Source organism: Pangasianodon hypophthalmus, chromosome 16 (genome assembly GCF_027358585.1).
Source record: "Pangasianodon hypophthalmus isolate fPanHyp1 chromosome 16, fPanHyp1.pri, whole genome shotgun sequence".
NCBI lineage: Eukaryota > Metazoa > Chordata > Actinopteri > Siluriformes > Pangasiidae > Pangasianodon > Pangasianodon hypophthalmus.
Window position 1 is genome coordinate 4,043,834 of NC_069725.1, and position 18,780 is coordinate 4,062,613.

Genomic DNA, 18,780 nt, shown 5'->3' on the forward strand with positions numbered 1-18,780 from the left:
GTGCTCTGTAACTATAAAATAGAGGACAAAGCAACATTAATCACACATGACCCCTAGTTACACCATCATGTGACTTCTTGGGGAGGTTCCTCAGATTTGCATAGACCAAATTTTCATTTGTTTGGCTTAGCTACTTATAATATTCAGACTTTTAATACAGACAGTTGTGTTAAAGTGGCACATAAATGCTCATTTACTAACCAGAAGGGGTTCAATAAAAAAGTTAATGAAAATGCAAAAAAATTATGCACACTGTTTCTTTAAGAACACAATAAGCTCTCAGTCACTATAGTCATAAAATAATCCTGTAGACAATGCGATCCCTCTATTAAATTCATTAAAAATAAATGAACCCTTAATCACTGTGGTTAGGAGTGTATTAGTAGTGTCAGGTTGAAGCCCAGTGCTAAAAGGTTGAAGTCTGATACTGTACAGGTAATGAAAAAGTAAAAAGGGGTGGGACTTTAGAAAAAAGGTTCCCAACCATGGTCCTCGAGAACCCCATGTATCACACAATTCAGTGCTTTCCCTGCTCTATTGGTGTCTTAAGGCAGGGAAAACACTAAATTGTGCAGTACAAGGGGCTCTCCTGTGAGCTAGAGCATAAAAAGATCTAAAATTACACATGCATTTCATGTTCATAACCACTAAAGGGCAGTAAAGTAACTCCTGACTGCAGAGCTGCACTGGAACAGAAACAGAAAATATACAAATAGAAATATTCATTTACGGCAGGGGTGTCCAAACTTTCGTTTCAAATTGGAAATAAACAGAAGGTTTTGAAATATTTAATACAAAGAAGGTAAATGTTTTATTCAAGATTCTGCACCATTTCTTGGTTCCCATTTAAATGTATGCAAATGTGTGATGTTGACCATGTTAACTGCTTTGCATAAAAGGTCAGATTTTCTTCATGCCTAATCTCTTCTATCAAAGCACGTGTTCAGACAACACTCTGATGGATTTGATCTAAATTGGATCATAAGGTTTTGCACAAACTTGTGGAGTCCATGGCAGCTCCAGTGCACACTGTCTTTAAAGCAAAAAGGGGATGTACCAAACACTAAGAAACTCTGAAATTCATGTAAATATTCTGCTTTTCACTCAGCTCTTTTGAAATCTTCCTTCTCACTCTTAACTTTACGCTTTTTGTCTGTAGACATGACTAAATAGCATTCTTTTTGCAGATGCAGTCAGAGAAAAATGCATTTTAGCTATCTGTGATGGCACAGTCTGCTGCCACCATCAGGTGAAAGGAAAAATAGCAACGTGTTGGCCGACACCTATCATACCTTCTACCTGAGAAGCCATGGGCCAATTAACATCTTTCCATGGGCCACATTTGGCCCTGGGGCCGGACTTTGGACACCCCCGATTTACAGTATTGCCCCAGGATGGTAATATTAGCACCATGGTAACAGTAATGACATGCGGCAGTCAGTAACTCAGCATAACCCATCCAAGAGCCCTAACAGCTGCATACCGAAGGTTTTATTCATGATACTGCTAAACAAAAGCCACTGCTTTAAAATCCAGCTGTCATGCTGATGTTTTTTTCTATTTTAATAAAATTAACATCTTTATATAATTTTATAATACTAATTAACTAATTCTATAATACTAATTCAGTGCATAGCACACCAACAGTGATGTTACTCAGCTTTTTATTTTTACTCAGCATGTTAGGTTTGTGAATGAAGAACTTAGCCATGAGAATGACTGATTGATGTTTTGGTAATTTAGACTTGAGGAAAACCATTTTATATCCTCAAACTGAAATGCATGTAGGTATGTACGAGAACAATGTAGAAAGCCTTTCTGAGTTTCTCTCCCAAAGGCATTTACATATTTACAATGGGGATGACAAAAGCTACAAGGGGGGAGTTCAAAACCAAATCTAAAAAAAAAGAAGAACAGGATTAACAGGGTATGTGAAGACAAATATGTAAAATGAGTTCCTTTGACATTTTGAGAAACTGAAAGTTAAATCTAAAACTATCTGTTCAGTTTCAGGGCCAATGCCTCCAATAGTTTTGTTATTTTAGATGCATAGGGCATTGTAAATGACGCATGTTGGTCATTTACTGACACAGGAACATCTGCCTGACAGCAACAGTCTGAATACTGAAAGCCGGAAAGCATAGAGGCTTGTTGGCAAGAGCAAGAATATTCTCAAATATAGATTACATCAAGCACGGCAGTTCAGTGTCATTGTTAGTATCATGATTAACTCATCATAACCCATTCAAGAGGCCTAACAGCTCCAGCTCCAAGGGCTCATTGGCTAATTATTGGTTTTTAGTTTCCAGAAAATGGTTTCTGATTACTACAAAAACACAAAACATTGTTGTAGGGCTCTACATAGAACCTTTAAGTCTTCCCCAGAGGGACAACTGAAGAACCCTTAAGGGTTATTTTTCAAAAATAAATTATGAGACTCCATGGACTATGTCACTTATATAAGTGACATATATATATATATATATATATAAGGAGAGCAGCAGGTATATTGTGTGTGTGCGCATGTGTGTCTGTATGTGTGTGTTTTTGGACGCTTGATCTGTTTACTCACTCGTTAGCTTTCCTAAAGCTCCGCCTCTCTAACGAATCTGTTAATCCAAGGTCACACACAAAGCAAACCTCTACAGACATAGTTTAACTGTTCGTAACTGCACACCAATTATGGTAACTGCATTTTTTGTTGTTAGCTTGACAGAAACCCCATTCCACCGCCCCACCATAAAGGTACATTTTAGTACCCTTTTTTCTGCGAGTGTACGGACGCTGAGTAGACAAAGTGGAATGGAAAAAAAAATGTTTAGAATAAACAATGACATAGCTAGGTTTGTTTGTGTTTGACTGACAAACATTTGATAACATCGTCTCGTCTTGCCTTTCAAGTAGAACAGCAGTGAATGGAAAAATACACAACCATTCATAGTAGTTTGACCACCTTTCTGAAATTCACAATAGACAAAACAAAAGCTTTTGTTTTGCCTATTGTATTCAGAATTCAGTTTTCAGGTCTCGAAAGCGGCTCAGCCAAGCGGTTGTTAGAACGAAAACTATCCGTTTCATAATAATCTATTTATGCTGAATAATTATTAAAATGCACACATTGTGTAGTAAATAGTAGGAAGCAGAATAACATGGACAAATTGAAAGTAGCACAGTGTTTATTAGACAAGAGAAAACATTGCAGGGTCATTATATCCTCCTCATGAGAATTTTATTTCCAAAAAAAAAAAGTGTATCCCCAGAGTTCTGCTATAAACTTAAGAGACCTATTTAGATACTGTAGGCTAAGGCATACGACTTAAGTAAACTCCTGTGTTATAAACACCACTAAACCCTGAGAGGACAGCTCTCTTACCTTCTTCACATTCCACCTGTCAATGTTACAAGAAACACAAACTCTCTTTCATGGCAGTGTCGCTGATACTTTTTGGTTTGGGGAGTCGAGAAAGATTCTTGATCATTTCTCTTGAAAGTAAAAGTTGGGTTATCAATACCAGTGTCCTGTTAGATTGTCTTGTCCTGGCATAACCCCAACTTTCTTCTGCCTCTTGCTTCTTAAACTTTGGAGTGTTAACCGATCAACTGTCCACTCCTTTGTTGCCAATTGCATTGACTTTTGATTCCCTTTCATTAATTTCACAGGTCCCTTCTTCTTCTCCCTACTCTAGCTTTTTAAGTGAACGTGTTTGTTTTGCATCTAAAAAATTTCAAATGAGCATTCAAGAGCGCAGAAAGTGATGTTGCTGTTCCTAGAACATATCTTGTTGAAGGTAAACATCATTTAAAACACGAGAAGAACCATAATGGTATAAGCCTCTTTTTTATGTGACTGGCAACTTGATTTAATGACAGAATGTCCTATTTAAAATTAACACCATATTGTTAAGTTGTGGAAGTTCCCTCAGGCTAGGAACAACCTTTCTTTTAGAAATTAAAGTGCATCCATTTCCAAAAGACAAAGCACACCTAATCACTTAATCCAAGCATTTTGCTGTGCTTTGTCTTTTGGAAATAGATTGACTTTAATTGCTGCAGTGATTGCTGGATACACACTAACTCCAGGATCTGAAGCAGACATTTTATCTCAAATTTCACCAACCCAACACAGACTCAATCATAAGAACAAATATTTCCCACTTTTCCACTAAGAAAGTCATTCTAAGCGTCCAAACTACGATAAGATTTCACTGTCTCTCTTGTGTAAACACACGCCGTATCAACAATGTAATAACATGCATCGGGGTAGTCACTTGAGAAAAAAAAAGTCTCACATTTTCTCACAGGATTGGGGAATTACAATCAGTCATGTATTGTTCCTGTTTGTATGTAGCATTTGTTCGCTTTTTTCGAAACTCAAGATCTACTCATACTGGTTTGACAGCTTTACATTGAAAAATACCTTTGCTATTGTTTTATTGCTATACTTTTTTGTAGTACCTTTGCTATTGTTTACCTCAGTGAAATGGTCTATGAAGTTATTTGCCATTTTCCCTTTGTAACCTGTAATATTAAACACACATTTCATATATAAATTGTGTTATTACCTGAGTGCATGTTCCCCATTTACAGAGTCTATTCCCATCACCAGTAATGTGGGCTAATAGGAGCCATGGCTCATTTTTGCCCCCATCAAATGCCTAAATGTCTAAGTTTACCCCAAGGCCACCATTTTAACAAATTCAGTTCCCTCTACAATGCCTACCCAATGCTATGTTGGCGTTATCATTTCTTTTTTATAGCTTATTAGTAAAATTTGGTCCCATCTAATTGTAAATCTACTTTCATTAGATATTGATATGATATTTTGGAAAAACTCTACAGCACAAAAAGCACATATTTGGTCCTGATTCGCTCACATCCGTTTCCGGGTTCACGGAATGATGCAATCAATCTTATTTTAGGGTCTCATGACACATTTTGTTTATGGTCTCTTAGATACAAGACACCCATTTACTCGAATCATCCTCCTTTCCCATAACTGATGAAATAAAAGGTGTTCTCGATTGTGAGGTGAGACATTCGGGTCCGACTGTAAGTATTTAATAATTCTCCCTGCATTGTAGTGATTGACCTACTCCATATACTACCTCATTTCTTTAACCAGACCTGGATGTTTCTTATGATCACCCAGTTTGATTGACTTGCAGTCACTCTCATTTTTAAACACAATACTGATCTGTTCACTGTCTGGTGAATGTTATGAATCTCAAAATATCCCTTGTTTAGGATTCCTAACTTGTGAATTTCTGCGCACTCCACTCCATTTGTTCTTTTCACCACAGTTTCCCCAAGCTCCACATCAGCAGACTGAAGAATGTCCGTCCCATCCTGCCCTGTCTGAATCACAATACTTGAGAGGATGTATGGTTTCTCGAAAGCCACGAAAAAGAAGTTCCCAACATTTATAGGGGTCTTGCCCCAGAAATAGTTTGCTCCTTGACTGTAGGCTTTGTCTGGATTGTGATTTCCAAAAACTTCAATGTCAGTGTAAACAGTGGCTGGGGGGTTATCACCAGGATTATCATGGAAGTCATCATCTTTGAGGCGATTATGTATTCCCTGGAAAGACGAATACGTTCCCATGTGCTGGAAGAGGGACGGGCGAAAGCGGATGACCTTGTCCTGCATTAGCAAAGTACGGAAATGTGAAAGTAGAAAGTCACAAGGCATTTCCTGGTAGAACAAAAAGAGGAAGTGAGCCAGACGATGGAGGTCTTTAGAGTGATACAGTTTCCCAATGTATCCCAGCTTGGAGAATTCGAGTGTCACCCATGGCGAAGATCCTTTTGAATGAATGTGACCTCGAATGGAGGACAAAAATCCTTTAGAGCAGCTCACATCATCCTCCAGCATGATGTAATACTTGGAAAGCCTGGCACTGAAGTCCACCAGGAACGCGTAGTCTACGTTCTGCTTGGAGCGGAAGGTCACGCGATCTGGAGCATCATTAAAGTTCCTTTTCAGGCCTGTCAAAGGAGGGTAGTTTTCCTCGTCGGCGTGGATTACCAGAAGCTGACCCTGGATCAGTCTTTTTGGAAAAAGCTTATTAATGCTGGTTAGGGTTTTGTGAACCCATGTCAGGTCAAAATCAGCCAGAAGAACCACAACCACCATCTCAGAAAGCTCCTCCTCCGACGACTGATTGAAGATGGAGTGAAGGGTTTGTAGAAGATAATTCTCTTTCTTCCTCTTCACAGAAGAGAGACCCACGGTGAGGTACCCTACCAAACAAGCAAACTGTTAAACCCGGTTTACCAACAATTGCAATCATTAATTTATTAATGAACGTCACACTTTTTAGCCGTTTATAGTTGCATTTAATGTGATGGTATGTCTGTCAAACAAGTTAGCTCCTGTTATCACTTACGTTAATCCACCTATAAACCTCACCAGCCTCTACAAAGTACAGCTTGTCATGTAACCAAGAATCTGGACAGCTCAAACTCCTTGTCCTGAAGACTTTCCCATGGTGGAAAAATTACTGACTATTACAAAGCACTGACACTGGAGACTCCTTCTATACATTTTAAATAAATGTATGCTTACAGAAAATTTCGTCATATCAACAAATATATGATTTTCTTTGTTAAATAGCAACATTTCAATACAGCAGTGCTGTTGTATGAGATAATTCCGCTAACAACTATGGTTATAGCCTTAGCACTATAGACAGTGCTAAACTAGAAAAAGAAGCCTTTATTTGTCACATATACATTACAGCATAGTGATATTCTTTTCTTCATGTATCCCAGCTTGTTAGGACGCTGGGGTCAGAGTGCAGGGTCAGCCCTGTAGCAGAGAGGGTTTTGAAGGGCCTTGCCCAAGGGCCCAACAGTGGCAGTGCTGGGGCTTGAACCCCTAACCTCCTGAGCAGTAACCCAGAGCTTTAACCTGGGTTGTTCAAAAGAGACGTTGCAACGCAAGCAACTAAAGTTTGGTGGGCAGAAAGAGGATGGCGAAGACAGTGCCTACATATATTTCCATATCCTAATTCACACTCTAGCTGTGCTCAATGAGGTTCAAGCATCACAACTGGGCCAGACCACAATTTTTCCCATTAATTTCATTATGGAAAAATATATTCATTTAATGCAAATATAGCATATATACGTTTTACTCTATATTAACCAGTGTTTGTTCTCACTTTGCTGAGGCAGAATATCTCCTGCTAACACTCGAACCGAAGATCTGAGACATGGGATATTTTCCTGAGGTTCCTGAGAGCATTTTTCACTGCTGTAGTTCCCAATAAGCCAAGCAGCATCCTAAAACACACAAGAGGTTAATTCAGTATGATACCATTGTGGCTAATTTGGTTAGTTGTTTTTGGCTTTCACAGTGGATATGAATGTGTAATTCATACAGGAAATTTCAGGCACAAATTGCCAACCCTGCTCTACACCAACCACCACTGAAAATGGTCCTCTATAAGACCAGGCCTTTTTTGGGTGGTGAAACATTCTCAGCATCTTAGTAACACTGATATGCTGTTGACGTGGTAGTGTTTATAGTGCCGGTACAAGAGGTTAGAGGATGATTAACACACATTTTCCATAGAAAAAATAAGTATAGTCTCTATGCTTACAAGGTGGACCAACAAGTGTGTCTGTGTAACGTGCGGTGATTGGCAAGACTCAAGTGCATACACAACATGTTGTTTATGAGGTTTATGAGCTTTCTAAATGTCATAGGCAACATCAAATGGAATCCATATGAAAAACAAAAGGAAGGAATGAGTTGGGGGGAATGGAAAGCAATAAACAGGAAACACAGGCTTAGAAACTCGCACAAACGATGAGCAAGACTTCGCAAATAGACAATCTAATCAACAAGACTTCACATTTGAGAAATAAACCAATGACAAGACAGGGGCAGAGACAAGACCAAAGCCAAAACAAAAGTATGTGTCAAAATAAAGACACTTCCAGAGCTTACGCCCATTAAGTGTGTTTAATAATTCCAGGATTTGTGAATTACAGTACTGCTGCTGTGACCACCATGGATTTTGTATGTATCTATCATGACAGCTAATAACTGTTTTGCTGCCTCATTTCTAAGAAGGTAATGATACAGGTTTAAAACATTTAAACAGACACTATCCCAGTGACAGGATGATGACTTACCTTTTGCATGAATATAACAAGATCTGAGAGAGCAGGGTGGCTAAATGGAGAAATTATTTATATAATGACAATCTGGTGATTACAGTAAGACTTAACTGCTTTACCTCACCTGGGGCCTCAAATCTGAATACAGATAGAGATACGAATATTTTGAGAACCAAACAGACACAGATACCACACTTGCAGCTACTGCTACAGAAGTGCCCTTCGGTACATAAAGCGTGATGCGGTGCCCTTCAAATGGTAAAAATGGTATTGAAATGCCCTCTAAGGTGCTCCTATGTGTGAGAAAACATGACAAAGTGCTTGCTGGGGTGGCCTTCTTCCAGTGGGAAATACATGATACAGTGCCCTATAGGGTTCCAGAACATACTTAGCAACATAAACAAATCCAGATAATAATACACAGCTAGTGAATGAAAAATGAAGAAAAAAAAATCTGGACAACAGTAAACCCGGACTAAGTGTGTTGATGAAAAAAAGTAGTGCTAAAAAAGGATAATATTATAATAACTGCACACATATTATTCACATTAAATTGCAATTTGCTTGATTTCCTAGCCAGTATTATTTTATGTCATTTTTTCATGCCATACTGGTAAGGCTGCCTGTCAGTCAAGCTCAGTGGGTGGGATTAGTCGTTCTTTGGTTTAGGAAAGAGAAAATTCCATTTATGGTCAAACTAAGCACATGATGTGTCTCATGCGTGGCGGCCTTAGGACCAAACTTTAGTCATGTGGGAAAACAGATCCTCTTATAAAACCATCAAGTCAGTAAGATAAGTTATAGCCCCAGGCTGAGAGAGAGAGAGAGAGAGAGAGAAGCAAAAACAAGCTGCACATATGGGAGCAACTGATACAAAAACATTTTCTGTTGACATAAGCAAATTAATTCCTGAGAGCCTTTTTATTGCCGTGTGTGTGTGCATGTGTGTGCATGTGTGTGCATGTCTGTGTTACCATGGGTTCTCTCTCTTGCTCTGTCTCTTGTGCTCTCCTCATGGAGATATACAAGCAGGTAAGGATGAAGAGACCAACAAGTGTCTTTACAAGCGTTTTCATGTGACATCTCATCCTGAAGAAGTCTGCAAATAAAAAAGCATGTTACTACCACACACACACACACACACACATTCTTCTTCATGTTACAAATGCCCTTTATTTGACTGAAACCGTATAATGTTGTTATGAAGTTGTATTATAGGATATCATCTACCTTTAATCAGTGAGCTTCACACCATCTGCTGTTAAAAGTCCAGTCCATCAGTTCAGACTCTGGTCACCACCGTGTCAGTCCATTATCTCCTTTCTGTGTGTTTACAAGAACAGTAAAACATCAATATCAAAACATTAACAATTACACCAATGCAACGTATTCCAACGCAGTGCTGTAAATGTCCTGAACTGTAATCACTTAGTGTCTTCGCAGAGATACACAACTGCACGTTCATACAATACACCAAGGTCAGATCGTGTCAAAACACGAGCCAACGAATGTAATCTCACAGAATCTGAAATAAATGTGGAAATATTGTGTGTGTGTGTGTGTGTGTGTGTGTTGGGTCTGAATTTGTAACCAATGAACAGTCAGTTAGGTCATAACTGTTTTAACTGGAACTGGATAAGCGGATGAAAAAAAAACATGGACAATTGTAAAACCTGACTAAACACTAAGCTCTCAAAAGCTGAACGTTGGGTGAACCCATTTTGAGATGGTGTGGAGGAAGCCCAGGATGCCCACGCCTTGTTCCCCCCTTGATCTTCTGCCCTGGCTGGACCAACTCCAAGTCGCTTCTTTTAAAGCATCACATTAGTCGAGTACTAAAATATCAACTTCCAATATAAACGCAACCAGAAAAATACAATAGAATAGGATAAGCGTGACGTGCAGACGGTGGCCTGCCTGGGATGGGGACATCCGGTGGGGGTGTGGACGATGGGTGTGCCCTCGGCCTGGCAGTGTCTTTTGGTGACCTTTTTTTATCTATCTATCTATCTATCTATACAGCTATCTATTTACTTTTTCTAGTTTTTTCTTTCTCTCTTTCTTTTCCCAATTCAATTGTAATAGCTATGGCTATTTTTACTGCCTTTTTTCCACATTCATACAGATATTCTTATAATTGCCCTCACTTACGTATACACACACACACACACACACACACCCCGAACCATTAACTGCAGTACTGCCCCCAATCATTAAATGCATACAAACTACACATTAACACTTTTAACACCTACAATCATAAAGAAATTTTTCTCTCATCTTTTTGTCTTTTCTGTACTCTGTCACTTCCTGATTCCCTGTCTCCCTCACTGTGAAACGAGTATTAAAATAAAATTAAAAACATAAAAAGCTGAACAGTTTAAACATGTTAAAGAATGAAAGACAGAAAAAGGGAAGGATTACTCTTCCTGGGTGTGTATCTTTTGGTGTGGTGAGTGTGAGAGTGTCAGAGTGTGCGTATGTGTGAAAAATATATATATATAAAAAAAAAAAGACAGAAGCAAAACCTCTGGACCGTGGACTTCTTTACAATATCCTGAGAGCAAGTTTGCTTTTCCAAACCTTAGGTATAATTTTTTTTCCACATGAAAACTTGCTGGACCTGTTGCATGTACGGTATGCCATTTCCTGTTAGCTCATTCTTCTCTTTTTCTGTCTGCACGTGTAGCTGTACTGTTCCCGTTCAATCATTAACCTTAACAAGATCCTTTATCCTGATCTGGCTTGCAGTGGATTTCTGGGAACGCTCTGTGTGAGGATGGGATGCCAGTCCGTGCCAGGGCACCATACACACATTCAGACACTCATGCACACCCAGGGGGCGGAATTTAGAGTCGCCCAGATAGCTACTGGTGTGTTTTAGGGAAGTGGGAGGAAACTGGAGAACCCTGAGGAAACCCACACCAACACAGGGAGAACGTGTGAAGAACAAGAAGAAGAAGAAGAAGAAGAAGTGTCCAGTTTAATGTTTTTTCCTTAGTCAGACAAGTACAATGGGGAAGGTCCTTACCTCAGCAACAGCTCCTGTCCCTTGTCTCTGTACCCGCGCGCTCTGTGTGTGTGTGTGTGTGTGTGTGTTCTGGAAAGCTCGAGCACCTAGTAATCCTCTAAAACAAACCCGTCAGATCATGTCTTGGTTCCTGTTTTGTTTTGTTTTTTTCTGGTTTTGTTTTGTTTTGGGGTTTTTTTTGCCTTTTCTCACGTTTCTGCCGGACGCATGCAGTAGAATAACCCGTTTCTCCAGTTTCTCATGCTTTGGGAACGCGCGAGATGTCTGTCGGTGTGCGCACGCGAGGTGTCTCAGGCACTAACTTATTTCCGCGTGCGTTCTCGCTGATCTGCTGTTGACTCGCGCGCTGCTCATTGCGGTTTACCTCGCTCTCTCTCTCTCTCTCACACCCACACACACACACACACACACACAGCAGGTTTTGCGTTTGTCAGTACAGTAGACTCTAGCTTATCTGACATGAAAATAAAGAGTATGGAAATTGTGGATTTGTGCTTTACAGAGTCAGATTTACTGTTGCAGTGTAGGAGGGCAGGAAGGGTTTTACAACATGCTGAGCTCATCTTTTTTTAAAGGTGCAATACTTGACTTTATTTATTATTCTTTATGTTAAAAAAAACTGAAAAAATATGCAGAACATGATACTATGATACTTGTCTAATTCATGGCCTCAGCACAAAAAAAAAAAAAAACACCTGCAAATACACTTTATTACAGACCAATATTGTGTCATGTCATATTATAGCCACGCCCCAAACCCCTTTACTCCGCCCCCACTGCAAGCTTATTGGGAGAGGAAAAAAAAGACATGGCTGAAGCCTGTAAGCTCCCAGTGCAGCCAGATAATTCTTATGTCAGCAAAAATAATGCTGTATTTCTTGGGGAAAAAAAAAAAAAACATGAAATGCAACAACACCACGATAAACACTGGTACTGCTTTTCCACGATGTACGTTTTATTACTGATGAAGGAATGAAACTGGACATGGAATTAGCATTGTTGCTGTACTATTTCGGTGGCCTTCTTTACAACGATCCAATAGATATGATTTCATTACTTAGAGTCATGTAAGGAAATACTTTGGATTAACCACCTTGAAATGTATGTAATGTTAGATAACTATGTAGCTATGCTAATGTTGCTAATAGTAATAGTTTCCGCTGAAAATTGCTGAGAACTTGTTATCAATACACTGTAAAAAATCCAACTTGCAAAATCTTAGCTCAGTTTAAAACTGTAAGTCAAGTGGACAAATTTTTGAGCACAGTGTTGAGTTTACTTATAAAAACGATTTAACTGCATGTTGATTACTACTTGAATAGTTGAGAAAACTTAATATTTTGATTTCTAAGTTCGACCATTTAACTTCCTGTTATTGCGCATGCGCGGTCTGTCGTCCCAGTAACTTGCACAGGATTTCGTCATCTGTACGAGGTAAGCTTTCTTTTACATTTACGGCATTTGGCAGACACCCTTATCCAGAGCGACTTACAATTATCTCATTTATACAACTGAGCAGTTGAGGGTTAAGGGCCTTGCTCAAGGGCCCAGCAGTGGCAGCTTGGTGGTGCTAGGATTTGAACTCTCAACCTTCCGATCAGAAGTCCATCGTCTTAACCACTGAGCTACCACTTCCCACTTCCCACTTTTAACGTTATTAATAAACTGCACACCTAGATTATAAAGTGCAATGATATGTTCCTAAAAGATTAAACTCATTCTATAGCACATGGTTATATTTTCAAATGAGCTCAGACAGCGAGTTAGAGATCTTCATACACTGAAAAAAATAAAAAGTTGAGTTAAAGTTGAGTTTTTTAAGAACTTAAAAAAATAAGGCAAAGCTTTTTTGAGTTTACTGAACATCAGGACCTCTGTAGTTGTGCTTACTCGTTTCTTTGAGTTGGACAGGTTGTTAGGTGAACTTACTGAGGAAGGTATAATTAACTTAATCAAATAACTTTAGTGAACTTTAAAACATGATTTTAAGAGCGGAGGAGCTCTTAACCATAAATCAGTATGCAGGGGCAGAATTAGCACTAGGCAAAGACAAGCAACCCCTTTGGGCCCCCGGAAGTCAAGGGCCCTTGAAAAATTCAAATTATATATATTTTTTAATTATTAATGCTAAATAAGGTATGCTGAAATTTCTAGTGCTATAACTTGCCGATCACGCTGCTGAATGGCCGAGTGGGCAAGAGCTCAATGCTAAAATGCTACCATCAGCCACCCAGCACACTGGAGACATGCTAGCGGCTGTGTAACATGAGAAGACACTTAGATTTTGTGTGTGTGTGTGTCTGGCGAAAATTCAGAGTAGTATGCAAAGTTTCCAGTGAAACAGAACATTTTGCCATTTTAGACAAAAGTCCTTCATCTGAATCAGAGTTTCTGAGGCTGTAGTGAAACATATGTGCAGTGGATATAAAACGTCTACAGACCCCTGTTTATTGCAGGCTTTCGTGATGTAAAAATGAAACTCCTTTAATGTGATACAGCAATTCAATTGAAAAACAAATTGAAATTTGTAGGGGATTAAAAAAAAAAAGAAAAAACAAATAATAACCTGTTCGCGTAAGTGTGCACACTCTTTTATAATGGGATATGTGAGTGTACTCAGAATGAACCAATCACATTCAAAGTCACGTTCAAAAGTAATTATCATGCACCTGTCATCAGTGAAGTTATTCTGATTAAACCCAAATAAAGATCAGCTGTTTCTGTCGGATTTTCTTGACACGGTTTGGTTTCATCCAACTGTTGAAGCCATGGTCCTCAAAGAGCTTACAGAGCATGTACGGGATCTCATTGCCGAAAAATATTAATATTAAATATTAGGAGAGCAGAGAGGTTCAAAAGTCATACCATGAAGGTCCTCATTATAACAGGGGTGTGTAGACTTTTTATCCACTGTATAGCTAAATATCACTTTATACCCAGTCCTGTAAAATAGGATTATCATCATTATCCCTCACAACATGTTTCAAATGCCTTAATGCTGGAATTTCATGTCTGCAAAAGTTCATTGTCACTTCTGCTGTGATCATTTACTGAGGTTAATGAATACAAAAGATCCCGGTTTACATGATAACACAAAAAACGTCCCCACTACCAAAACGTTTTAGTGAAACCTTAAACATTACATTGACAAAATCTGCCAGGATTAACCCCTTAAACACCTAGCATATTACTGAGTTATTAACTTCTACAAATTATTCCATGACTACATACTGCAGAAAGCAACAGGAATGCAGGTAAGAAGTAAAGAGAGTGAGGAATGAAAGTCTGGACATCAATGTAGTGTAGTGTTTTTGTGATCATATATAAAATATACAGTATACAATATACAAGTTGATACATTTTAAATATGTTTCCATAGTGTATCAGTCAGACTATCCTAACACAGACTTCGCCCTGATGTGATAATCTCACTTTTGACACAAACACACACCTGAGATCGTTATTTACAGTAAAGCACCAAATATCTGGCTATCAGTCATTTGATAAAAGCTCACTGAGTCAAAGGCAAAGTAGTGAGAATACGTAAGTGCTCACACTCACCTGAGCGTTGATCAGTCTGCACCCTCTCACTGCACTCGAGCTCGCAGGTAGATGTGAGATGACGACAAAGACGCGCACACACATACACACACACACACACACACACACACACCTGTCATGTAAAGTAGGTAACACTCTCTACAGGTAATGTATAGGTTACGAGGAAGCAGAAACCAAGGACAGTTTACCACACACACACACTCCTACTTCCTCATAAAAAGATTTCTACACAGTTGTTACAGGACTGGTGTAGGTTTCCTGCCTATCACACACACACACACACACACACACACATCTTACTATTGTAACCCAAACCTTATTCTCAGTAACTATAAGGGGAAAAAATAGATTTCCACCAAACCAACCAACCAAATATCCCCATGAAAATGACCTCATCAAGATATAAAAACATGAACACTGCTCACCCTCTGCAAGATTTTTCCACAGGAAGTACACACAAATACACACAAACACACACAAACACACACAGACATTTTTGTCTCTTTCTTGACTGTTATCCAGCTTTTATTGTTATTATCTATACACAGGTGAGGAGACGTTAAGACGTTTCTTCAGCAATGTCAGAAAGCTACCTAAATTACATTTTCAAACACACCTACATTTGCAACATCGTTTAAACCGTTGCCTCATGCTGAACTTCCTGAAGTTGTTTTCTCGAGATCATGACATATTTTTAGTGATCCCAAGATAAGGAAAGTTGCTTTGTCAAGATTTATTTTTTCTTGTGGTCTTGTGAAAGCAAACGTTTTCTTGAGATCACAACTTATTTTTCTCATATGTTGAAATGCATTATTAGGCATACATACTACACCTCATGGATGAGCACTTCTGTTTTTACTTTAATCAGGAGGTGCCTGAACACTAAATAGCTAGTAAAGCGGTAGTGGTATTGTTGTGACTTATACCAGAGTTCAATATTATTTTTCTCAAATTTCCCCTTTGGGACCAATAGAGTAACGTATTACAACGTATGAGAAAAAGAAGTCATCGTCTCAAGAAAACAACTTTCATTCTCTTGGCATCACAAGAAAAACAAGTGATCTCGAGAAAACAACTTTCGTTATCCTGAGATCACAAGAGAAAAAAAAAGAAATAACGCACGGCCCTTCTGGGCTTCCGTCACTTCCTTATTATATATTTATTCACGCTAGCTATGTAATCAGTCTAAGAAAATGTTCTTTAAGACTTAGCCAGCTTGGCCTTGTATTTTAAATAGAACTACATTTGCCACATAAGTGAACTTATGCAGATTGGATTGAGTAAAGCATTTCTTGAACATATCACGTTGGCCATCTTCTAATAGTAGTGGGTGAACTTATCTTGCTAGCATAGTTTTAGTTCCTTTTAGCACATGTCTGCGTTAGGCAGATACAGTAGTATCTTTGTATAATACCTGGGGGCGAAAAAAGGATCCGCTCTGCTATATATTTACACAACAAAAAGCAGCTAGCTCTGGTAAGCATACAAATATCCTGAAGTTATACAACCCGAAGATGGCCACTCATATACAGTCATGGCTGTAAGTGATGATGAGGACACTGCACCAAATGTTTTGTTTCTTTCTTTTTTTTTTTTTTTTTTTTAATGATCTTACATGTAACGTTGCTAGCCCGATCTGCTTGCTAGTTGCAGTAACATTAGCTGATCGGTTTTGTCTACAAGCTCCTGAAGCTACAAGCTATAAATAAATACTTAATGTTAGTTAAATTTTAAATGGTTGTATCATGTAGCATCACTCATTAATAACGTAGTACGAGCATGATAAATCACATTACTAACAGTTGTATTGACCACATAGCAGTATAATATAACATAATTCAACAATCAGCAGGTAACTTGACTTGTAAACCAAAGTATTTAACTCAATAAAATGAAAGTTTACCTGGATTCAGAGGATTATATGGAAGAACAGATGGATACATTAAACAAAATTAGAAATGAGCAGTTCATACTGCTAATACACGTTAAGCATTGTGATATATTAACTATGACATATTTCTGCAACACAGACCTCACTGGTTACTGATTACAGCCCTGTGTAGAGGGTTATACTATAATAAGAAAATAGGACTGTGTGGTGAGATAGGTTCATAGGTCAGTTCAGTGTGTCTCTAAATTTATTGTGGTTATAGATAAGCAACATAGGTGTTAGCATCTGGTACGCTGGTTAGCTGAGGGTACAAACTGCTCTTTAGTGTGGGATGCCAGGGCTCAAAGCTCCAACTGCTGACTTCCAGTAGCACATCAGAATGTCACTCACACTTCGAGATGCAGGCTGTGTCCGAAACAACCAAGTCAGAAAGCTTGGTTTGGAGTAGTAGTGCAAGAAAAAAAAAATCATGCCTTCTATTTTATTGTAGGCGTGATAATAGCTACTAGCCAAAATGAGCAGTTCCTGACAGAGAACATGGTGCTAGCTCAACATGTGTGACCTGTACATGGGTTCTGCTTTTAGTAAGGCCAGTAACTAAGGTTATAAGGTATAAATTCAAGTGTTTGGGATCAAGCCTGAAAATGGTACAGTGAAATTCTTTTCTTCATATATCCCAGCTTGTTAGAAAGTTGGGGTCAGAGTGCTGGATCAGCTACGATATAGCACCCCTGGTGCAGATAGGGTTAAGGGCCCAACAGTAGTCCTGGGGCTTGTATTCCCAACCTTCTAATAAGTAATCCAGAGCCTTTAACCACCAAGCCACCACTGTCCGAGAGAGGAAGGGAGTGCTTGACCATGGGTACCGAACCCAGATCCTCACTAGTAGAGACGAGTGTTCTATGAAGTGAACTAAATAAAATGGCTGATGTTCCAGTAAAGGAAGAAAACTAAGCAGATGTAAAGTCTGGTCTGGTTTTTGGAACATTGGCTTAAAAAGGTGACATCCTAGCATGTCTGGTATACACTAATAAAATGATTGACATTTCAGTAAGAACAGTAAGTACTCATGAATTCTACTGTTCTAGTAACATCTGTAACTAGTCCCAAATTCTAGTATTCTAGCATAGAAGGGCCTTAAATAAGCATTTTAGTAAGGACGTTAAAATTGTAGAAAATTTGTAGTTATGTATTTTATAAATATAGTAATGACAGTTTAACTGTGAAGTTATATGATATCTTAATTATCTAGCTATCTATTTTTAAAAAAAAAAGGGGTAATAATATTTGTTACACTCTGACTCTTATCAGTTAGTAATTCTAGCATTTGGGATACTGCCTGGAAAAATGTTCTAAGAAGAACACTAAATAGCTTTTGGGGTAAGGTGGTAATTTTACCCACCCACCTGTTATTCAGCAGATGAATTCAGTGCAGTTAAGACAAGATGATTAATTTTGCATTGATTTCACCTTCAGCTTTTCAGGCCTGAGTGTTGGATTACAGTTAAACCTGAGTACAGAAAAGAGAAGCTGAAATTTGAACATTTCAGAGCTTTCTTTATGATTTCTGACCTTCATTCATTCTTTATGCCAATTTTTGAGTTTGTGAGTAATAGAAGAAGAGGATTTGAGACCTCACTGCACACAATGTGCATCTACTAAACTCTGTCCAGATCCTAGACCTCGAATGTTATCGCTTTTATTTTCTGCATGACAAGACTGACTGGATTCTATGAAAACCTAGTGGCAGAGTTTTGTGTTTCCGAGTCGAAATTCATCTGAAAGCTAGAACCACTACTATCCAAAGATCCCTCGAGGAGCCCTGAGAGGGTACAAGAAAGGGGCACAATCCCAAAAGTTTGCTTTAAAGCATGCTCAGTCTGTCTCAGGCTCACAATCTGATCGGTTGAAAAGCATTCACCTGCTCGTCCATACTTGTATCACTTCGCTGACCTTTAATGATCTCTGGTAGCTGTGGTAACTGTAGTGTTTGCTCTACGCTGAGGCGCTGCTATCAGATACCTGTTACCAATATCTTAACCAAAACAGACGTGGAAAACAGAGCTGTTTGGGGAGGAAAAAACCATCTGTCCTTGCAATATTTTCCTTGCAACTTTGGTTTGCAGCATCGGAAAGAATTGGGTGGTATCAGTAACATAGCACCACCAACA

The 18,780-nt window shown here is 38.8% G+C and overlaps 1 protein-coding gene across 3 annotated transcripts; it reads right to left on the reverse strand.

Moving 5' to 3' along the window:
* Positions 1-3,158: 3,158 nt before the first annotated feature.
* On the reverse strand, positions 3,159-15,908 carry zgc:101663 (alpha-1,3-mannosyl-glycoprotein 4-beta-N-acetylglucosaminyltransferase C). 3 transcript variants are annotated; one of them, XM_026945028.3, is made up of 5 exons: positions 14,719-15,908; positions 9,357-9,449; positions 9,101-9,225; positions 7,163-7,283; positions 3,159-6,239 (listed from the first exon to the last, which is right to left on the reverse strand). In XM_026945028.3, exons 3-5 carry the CDS (start codon positions 9,212-9,214, stop codon positions 5,107-5,109), a joined length of 1,368 nt encoding a protein of 455 aa, XP_026800829.3. In that variant the 5' UTR covers positions 9,215-9,225; positions 9,357-9,449; positions 14,719-15,908; the 3' UTR covers positions 3,159-5,106. The 3 variants fall into 3 exon arrangements, with proteins under 3 accessions (XP_026800829.3, XP_026800828.3, XP_034167879.2); XM_026945027.3 differs by lacking the exon at positions 14,719-15,908 and adding an exon at positions 11,158-11,669; XM_034311988.2 differs by lacking the exon at positions 14,719-15,908 and adding an exon at positions 10,655-11,137.
* Between the last annotated feature and the right edge of the window lie 2,872 nt (positions 15,909-18,780).